The 8889-nt window shown below is 38.6% G+C and overlaps 2 protein-coding genes across 3 annotated transcripts; one reads left to right on the top strand and one right to left on the bottom strand.

Annotated features, from left to right (window-relative positions):
• Window positions 1–602: 602 nt before the first annotated feature.
• On the top strand, window positions 603–3792 carry LOC140806304 (vicilin-like seed storage protein At4g36700). Its single transcript, XM_073162884.1, has 5 exons — window positions 603–950; window positions 1913–2097; window positions 2214–2294; window positions 2383–2703; window positions 2959–3792. Exons 1-5 carry the CDS (start codon window positions 620–622, stop codon window positions 3628–3630), a joined length of 1590 nt encoding a protein of 529 aa, XP_073018985.1. The 5' UTR covers window positions 603–619; the 3' UTR covers window positions 3631–3792.
• Window positions 3793–4299: 507 nt separating this feature from the next.
• On the bottom strand, window positions 4300–7490 carry LOC140806045 (zinc finger protein ENHYDROUS-like). 2 transcript variants are annotated; one of them, XM_073162484.1, is made up of 5 exons: window positions 6685–7490; window positions 6175–6571; window positions 5810–6075; window positions 4583–5386; window positions 4300–4429 (listed from the first exon to the last, which is right to left on the bottom strand). In XM_073162484.1, the coding sequence occupies exons 1-4, from the start codon at window positions 6782–6784 to the stop codon at window positions 4602–4604; spliced, it is 1548 nt and encodes a 515-aa protein (XP_073018585.1). In that variant the 5' UTR covers window positions 6785–7490; the 3' UTR covers window positions 4300–4429; window positions 4583–4601. The 2 variants fall into 2 exon arrangements, with proteins under 2 accessions (XP_073018585.1, XP_073018584.1); XM_073162483.1 differs by having other exon boundaries at window positions 4300–5386; window positions 6685–7489.
• Between the last annotated feature and the right edge of the window lie 1399 nt (window positions 7491–8889).

The following is an 8889-nucleotide window of genomic DNA, read 5'->3' as shown; positions in this document are numbered from 1 at the left end:
ACGACTCATGAGACCGTCTCACACAAGTTTTTGTGTATATCTAATATTACTTTTATACTTGCTATCGACTCTTATTTTTAAGAGTGGGTCTCATGTGAGACCGTCTCACGGATCATAATCTGTGAGATGGGTCAACTCTACCCATATTCACAATAAAAAGTAATACTCTTAGCATAAAAAGTAATACTTTTTAATGGGTGACTCAAATAAGAGATACGTCTCACAACTACGACCGTGAGACCGTCACACACGACCGTCACACACAAGTTTTTGTCTATTTTTAATTATATTTTATATTTAATATCAAAATTTTAAATTTAAAACGAGATATATTCGAACTAAAAAAAATTAGATATGTCCTTTGGAGTAAAGGCACCAGGCCATGCTGAAACTCAACGAGGCCCGTTCTTCCCAATCTCTATCTGAATAATATTCAGAATCTGCCAAAAGAGAAGAGACAAACTGCTTCGAAATTTTCCCGCTCCAAGTCAATCTCCACGGTTCTGATCCGATTCTCCAATCCCCCACGTGTCCATGCAAACGCCACGTACCCTCCAACCAGCGCTGCTTTCACTTCTTAAACCCGCTCCCCCAACCAAGAAATTGCAGCAAACAACAAATGTTCAAGAGAAGCATGAGTCTCTCCGGCAGCATCCTGCTGCTCTTTCTTGTGGTTTCGCCTATATTTTCAGGGATCTGTAATGCGTATGCGCATGCATCTAACAGAGGTTCGAAAGAAGAAGGCGGTGGTGGCTGGGGCTCAGGGCCTCTGGTGAAGAGGGAGGACCGGAGATCGCTGGTTTCGACGGAGTATGGAGAGATATCGGACGTGAGGATTAGGGATGATGTCAATGGAGGATCCTATCTTCTTCAGTTCTTCACTTTGGAGCCCAATTCGCTCTTCCTCCCTGTTATTCTGCATGCAGATATGGTTTTCTATGTCCACTCAGGTATAGTCTCATACATAAAATAACTTTTTAAACATCTTAAATCTGAATATTTTCCATACCTCATCCCTACAGCATGTTTGAAAATCGCTAGGTTTGTTTTCGAAACTTTTCTTGATGTCTCGTGCTATGTACTCGGAATTTCTCGGGTCACTTGACTTTGATCAAACTTTTTTTTGGAAAATTTTCTTACAACAATTCCTGCAACATGCCCTGATAGATTACCCATTGATTGCCACAGATATCAAATTACAACAGGTAATGATGCAGGAATTGTCACGCTGAGATTTTTTCAACTTTTTTTTACCAACAGACTATGCCTATGAATTATAATATAATTTGACTATTAACCATTAATCCAATGCTTCATGGAGAACATTTGTGCAAGATGGGAGTATTCTAACCCTTGATTTCCTTTCCAAATTTATAATTGATTTCAAATTCCTACTCGAATATTTGGCTACGAGATATAAAAATATTGATGGTTGCATGTATCAGAGATCTGTTATAGCCATTTCTCATTGATATGGCTAGTTGAGATTACCATATGCATAACTGCTAAATGAGGTCAGTGTGTATTCATGATTTCAAATGTTTTTCATATTTAGATAACTTAAATAAAAGAAATTCAAATTCATCTCCTCTTACTAATTATGCTCTAATTGTACTAATCATTATGGATTTGAAATTATATTGTAAATGGATTTCGACAAAAAAGCATTTGAAACCACTCAAATCAAAATGCACCCTCAGTAGTGTTTTCGAAATGGTCTCTTACAAAAGACCAGGATAGGGAAGTGGACTAGGAACGACCCTTTCACCTGAAAAGATTTTGATATTTCACAACAAGTTTTGTCAAAATCCCTGATTGCATTTGGCCGCGCGCCTCGTTTGAAACCTTTCTCCTGCTCTTTTGGGTCCGCCGCCGCCGTAATATCATTTGCTTTTAACCTCCTTTGAACAAGGACGTGGCCAGTTGAGCTGGACGGAGGAAGATTATCTCAAGCGTACCCATATAAAGCAAGGAGATGTCTACAGACTGGAACAAGGATCCGTTTTCTTCGTGAATAGCAGCAAGGAGACAGATCAAGCTGAGCCACAAAAACTTAGGATCCATGCCATTTTCGCTAATTCAGATGAGGACCTTCGTGTAAGAAATTATTGGCGTGCTATACTTTCCACAAAAATCATTCGCTTAGTATATGATATATTAGTTTTGGGCTTGTGGGAAGTAATGTATACCTCTAACTCATGTAACTTATACAGGAACCAGCAACTGGACCATATTCTAGTATCCGAGACATGATTCTTGGATTCGACAAGAGAGTTTTGCAGGAAACTTTCCAGGTAAAACTTAGATTCTTATTCCCACGGATCCAAGAATTTCATTGAGATAGGCATGATTAATTTAGATTAAAATGTGCATGTCTTGAAGGTTTCTGATGAAGTCATAGAAGAGCTATTAAGTGGAACAAAACCACCAGCAATTGTGCCTGCCGATAAGCAATCGCCATTGGAGAAAACTTCGTGGGATATTGAGGATCGATACATAACAAGCCTTCTTTCCAGCAGAAGTTATAACATATTTGAATCGAACAAGAAGAAGAAAAGGAAGGAGAGCGCAAAGTTGTTCAATTTCTTGGAAGAGGAGAAAGATTTTGAAAATTGCAACGGGTGGAGCACAAGTGTAACTAGGAAGAAGTTGTCTGCACTCAAGGGTTCCAACTTCGGTTTATTCATGGTGAACTTGACGGAAGTAAGTTACCATACTAAAACATTAAACCACAAGACATCATGAACACTAATAATTGTTTATGGTACTACATGTAAGTATACTTTTACGTATGTAAATAGTATGTATATGACCACTACCACTAGGATTCAATTAATATTGAGATTTTAAACTATGTAAATTATTGGTAAATACTAAAAGCATGTAAATCATTGTTGGGTCAACTTGTATAAACTCCAGCTGTTGGGTGACCGAATATTGCATTGTTCTAATGTGTAGGGATCGATGATGAGCCCGCATTGGAATCCGATGGCCACTGAAATTGCTATAGCATTGCATGGGCAAGGGATGATCAGGGTGGTGTGTTCGAGCCTTAAAGATGATACAGAGTGTCAAAAAATGAGGTTTAAGGTCGATGAAGGTGATGTGTTTTCCGTTCCAAGATTCCATTCGATGGCTCAAATGGCTTTCAACAACGATACATTCGTTTTTGTCGGATTTAGCACTTCAACAAAGAAGAACCATCCTCAGTTTTTGGCAGGAAAAGCTTCCATCCTCCGAGTTTTGGACAAAGACGTTCTTGCAGCATCATTCAACAGCACAAAAGAGACTATCAACCAGTTAGTGGCTTCCGAAGATGAGTCTGTAATCTTGAAATGTACCTCTTGTGCCGAGGAAGAATTCTGGAAAATGGGAGAAGGGGAAAGGGAGAAGGAAGAAGAAGAGAGGAGGAAACGAGAAGATGAAGAAGAGAGACAAAGAGAGCAGAAAGAACAAGAAGAGGAAAGGGAAAGGGAAGGAGGAGGAGGAGGAGGAGGAGAGGGAGAGGGAGTAGAGCCCGGCAGCGGCAGAGGTGGCAGAGGTGGCGGAGCTCCAGGTGGTGAAACACAGTCAGATCCCGAACATCACTGGGGAAAGGGAATTATGAGGATTAGATTGACGAGGGGATGAATCTTCCGATTTTGCCGATCATGTTTGAATGAGTTTCTCTGTTTATTTTGTTATTTCTTATGTTTGGTCTCTGTAATAAGGCTTCTGTGGCTAACTCTCTGCTTGTAAAGTTGGCTTATAAAATCTTGTGTCTTGTCCAAACAACCAAGAATTTCTGGTGTTCATGTATATTTCAGCTCGCCTTGCATGAATCCCACTTCAGAAAATTCTTTTTCAGGTAAAGTCCCAGGTATTAATCGTGACATTTATAATTACATTTTTTAGTTACAAAACGAGGCTAGTCCAATTACAGTAGGATTAGAAGTTCTGAGTTCTCAAGATTCCTTCAAATGTAAAAGGCTCGATACATTTGGCTTAAGTGACGTCTGTCCTTTAACTGCAACCTATTTTTAATGATTGCCGCCCTCGCAGTTACACCCACTGCCACTCTATCCTTTTCCACTTATTCCATATTTTAATTGTCATTTTCACTCATCACCTAAAATGTTGATTTTTTTGCAATTTTTATTTTGCAAGTTGGTTCGTTTTAGTAAATTGTTTGTTTTTATTGATGCAATTAAGTGCCATTTATCCACAATAGGTTTGGATCCATGTAAGATTACTTTATTTTGCAAAAACCAATGTGTCCCAAAATAGTAAATATAATGAACAATGATGACAAAACATATCTGAAATTTTAAATGAGGAAATATATTACAGATAAAGGCCTGGTCTCCAACTCCATTATAAGGCAACAGACAACATTAAAGAGCCTCAACTGCCCCCTGTCTTCACTTAGAAGTGTGCATTATTGTATGATCTAGAAAGTGTAGGTGAGACAAGATAAGGATATTTTATACGCAAGACTTCAAAATTTTAATCGTTGAAAAATATATAACGTAAATAATACATATTAGATATGCAATCAATCCACATCAATATTACATGATGATTAGCTAGAAATGTATCTAACCTTTATAACATGGAGCCAGTCATGACCTTCTTCCGATATCTTCGTCACCATATTCTCCACCATAAAACGGTGGAGCTGAGCCGGTAACATCAAGCCCGCCGTTGATGGATGTCATTAGGACCGATAGCCCGCCGCTCGAGCCGCCATTTGCGGCCACTCCTAGCCCGAGTAGGTCGAGTGTAGGATGCTTAGGACCAAAAACCGATGGAGCACCCAACATGAGTTCCTTCAAACCTGAACTGCCATCACAGGCCAGTCCAAGGCCAAGGCCAGCAGTTAATGATGCCCCATCGGGGTCGATTAGCTGCCCGCTCCATTCTTGTGAACCAGTATGGGGTGTGGAGGAAGACACTATCCCGAGGCCTCTTAATAATGAGGCATTTGATGCAGTGGCACCCATCTGAGCAGCCTTCTGAAGCAATGCTGTGGCAGACATAGCTGGCTGAGGGGCAGGAGCATACTGCCTCCGTTCTTGCCCTGCCGTTCCGAAGATTGATGAACCTTGATTCATTGCGAGACACAGTGATACAGGTTCGGAAGATGAAGGTTGCGCGATGCTTGGAACGTGGTCCGGATGAGAAATTGCTCGGAATAAGTCCGTAAATCCGGTTGTTTGAGATTGCAAACTTGCTGTTGATGTCGATGAAGCAAACAGGCTGGCAAAGACTTTACTGCTTGAACTTCCATTGCTACTGGAGCCGCTGCTGCCACCGCTGCTGCAACTTGTTGTCAAGTTGACCAAGGGCAGCGTCTCCTCGAAAATGGGAGTGATAGTGGGATTTGGGCTAGTGCTTTCTAGCAAATCTGTTAAAATCAAGATGTGAACTGTAATGATAAAGATGCAAGGGAAAGAAAGGCTTTTATTTAACAATAATATATACAAAAAGGGGTCTCCATTTTAAATCCATATGGGTTATCCCTTTTAGCTTTTGGATCTTGATGTACCTTGATTTAACAAAAAGATAATTCAGATGAATCTCAATTATAAATTCAGTTGAATCATTAATTGTTTCTCTATCAACTTGTAGTTCCTGAGCTTTCAAATACTAGACCAGAATGCGTCCAGCATCATATGCAGATACCAACAAATACCAGTAACAGACAAAAAACAACTAAACTCCAAGATCACAGACATATAAACAACAAAATATTTCTGGTTGAACCCCCACACAAGGGACAAAACCCAAATCTTAAACCGCCAAAATCTAAATTTCTAGATCAAAGTACCTGGTGTTTGAACAGGTAAAACAGAAGCCGTTACATCAGTGGAAACGCGTGTTTGTGCTGGGGCCTGTAGTGCTGCCGGTGGTGGTGGGGGTGGTGGTGGTGGCGGCGCCGGCGCCGGCGGCTGTGGCTGCTGAGGTGCTGTTGGTGCAAGAACATCAACTTTGGGATCTTCATCAGCACATGGAGTCGCAGCCACCCCCTGCACCTTTGTACTTTCCTGTGCTAATGCATCACAAAAGGCCCTGTGTGTAATAAAACTATCCCTCCTGCATACCAATCATACACACCACAAATCAACCCCAAAAGAAGCATGAATCAATTCAGTCAAGAAACACAAAAAAGGGTTAAACTTGAAACACTCGAACCTCGAAAACAAAGTTCCACAATCACATTTATACTCCCTTGTTCCACAAATCTTCAAATGCGCCTTCCAATCAGACTGAACAGCATATTTCTTGGAGCACTTGTCGCATTTCCACTTCTTCTCCCCATGTTTTCTGCAGTAATGCTTCTTGATTCCTGTCAAATCGCCCAAGGCCCGTGTGGGGTCGTGATGGACGCAGCTCGGTTCGGGGCAAACGTAAACCCTTTTCTTGATTTCTTTACCCGACCTTTGCTTAAGCTTCCATGGCAAATTATGACCCCTCCGATGAAGCTGTAAATTCTGGTCTCTCTGAAAACCTTTGCTGCAAATTTCGCAAACGAATCGGTTCGTTGCCAACAAAGTCTTTGGGGATAAAGCAATCACCTCCGCATCAGGGTCTAGGAATAACACATACAAAAAACCACCCGCTATGAAAAAATGAATCTTTTCAACTAATCGATCAGAAATTATTACATAGAACAAAGTATTCACAATTTTTACTTTATTTTACCTGGCATTCCAGGCAGGTTCCGCTTCTTAGCACCTGGTTTTGGAGGGGCTTCAGTTCGGTTTCCCGAAGAGGAGTCAACGGACACCGTTGAATCATTCATGGGGTAAGGATTATATTACTCAGCACGCATGAAATGATTGAACGGTGAGATTTCGCTCTTCTGCGATTAATACAAAGAGAAAATTCAAGAAACAATTTATACTGTAGAAAAATTGAGCTTCAACAAATTTCCCATTACTTCCTCAAGTCTGCAACTTCATAAACTTAGCTATATTTAATGGTCAGTCCACCATATTTAATCGCCAACAACCAGTTCATAACCAACTCCCTAAATTAGGAAATCAGGAAATGCTTAACAAAACCAGTAAAACGAGCAACGAAAACAATCACCGGATAACTAAATCTCCGGCGATCCCACGAGAGAGAAAAAGTGGAAAACAACCAAAATTTCAAACTTCAACGAAATGGGCTGCGGGAAAAATGGAAATTTTGATAACTTTATGCGTATTATCTGATGAAATTACAGAAGCTCAAGAATATGGGAGCCGAAATCTAGCTAAGGCCACTCTAATCAGCGGACAATCGATGCATAAAATTGAACGAATCCGAAAACCCAAATCTGAAACCCGATTCTTGATGCGGGTTTCCAGATTACGTGGAATAATTGATAATGAATCCGGTGGCTTGGAAAAGCTAGAGAGAGGATTTGCGGGGGATGATGAGTGTGTATTGTGCGTAAATGACAGTGTGTGTGCGCAAAAGTCTTCCCTCTTCCATGTTTGCCTTTTGGGTCTTCACACTTTCCATGATTAAAAGAAATATATTTAATATACTTTGAACTCAAAGCTATTATTTCTGTTTCACTTTGAACTCATAAGTACCATTTTGAGTTCTAATTTGGATACATTTTCAAAACCTTCTTCATTTAACACCTTAGATAGTGGTTCTCATGTGAGACCGTCTCACGGATTTTAATCTGTGCGACGAGTCAACCCTACTAATATTCACAATAAAAATAATACTCTTAACATAAAAAGTAATATTTTTTCATGGATGACTCAAATAAGAGATTCGTCTCACAAATACAACTCGTGAGATCGTTTCACACAAGTTTTTGCTCACATCAGAATATATCTTCATACTAAAATATATTAATAATTTCTAGTCTTGAATATTTTTCTCAAAATTTTCTGAGATAATTAATTCTTTATTTTTTCTCAGTAAAAGATCGTATTGTCTTGTTCATCAAATATTAGGTAGATATTGTCAAAAGAGTTATTCTAACCTTACCCCCCAACGATTTGTTTTTCCACAAGCATCTTACGTCTCTTTTCCATTAATTATTGATGAACAAGTAACGTTAGGGACCAAAAGTGATTAAAGAACCAGTGGATTAAAGGATTTTCTAGCAAATGAGAAGAAAAAAATGGTAAAAGTCCAAGACAGTATTGGCAAAAACACATAAATTCCACTTATTTTCATTTACTATTACATACAACTTTAGACAATCTGGTTAATTTGAAAAATTAATAATAATTGTTTGGAGTACCATCATTAGTCGTCTATTACATCTTTGTATTATCAAACGTTTAAATCTAATGAATCGAGTTAAAAAATAGTTATGTTATGCGTACAAGCGGATTAAATTGGAAATATAACTATAAAAAACAAAATTAATGCTGAAATTTTCTATAACCATATAGTTTCAACTGTTTTAATTGATTATATTCGCCTTACGAAATACAAAATTAAAACAATGTGTATTTTTTGCCATTTTTTAGAGTAGGTCTTTATAAGATGGTCTCACATATCTTTATTCGTGAGACGGAACAATCATGTTCATATTTACAATAAAAATTAATATATTTGACATAAAAATAAACTTTTTCGTGGATGATTCATATAGAATATATATTTCATAAAATTGACCGTCTCACAAGAATTTTTATGTTTTTTTATTAACTCGATGCAAAAAAAATGTTTTAGAATTTTGCAAGGTGGCGACATGACCAAAGCCTAATAAAAGGATGTGCTTTGTACGTAGACAATTTTTGTAGGTATTAATATTAAATAATGTAAAGATATTTATTTGTATTTGAATTTCAACAAACGAACAGTGCTTGGAAAAAAAAAAAGATCAAGGCAGGCAAGCTGTCAAGCATGTGTTTTTATGTGAGAGGCATTCAAAAGTCAAACAACTATGAT

This window comes from Primulina eburnea, chromosome 11, assembly GCF_022965805.1.
Source record: "Primulina eburnea isolate SZY01 chromosome 11, ASM2296580v1, whole genome shotgun sequence".
Taxonomy (NCBI): domain Eukaryota; kingdom Viridiplantae; phylum Streptophyta; class Magnoliopsida; order Lamiales; family Gesneriaceae; genus Primulina; species Primulina eburnea.
Note: the sequence above shows the minus strand (reverse complement) of the source record. Positions and strands in the feature narration are given on the sequence as shown.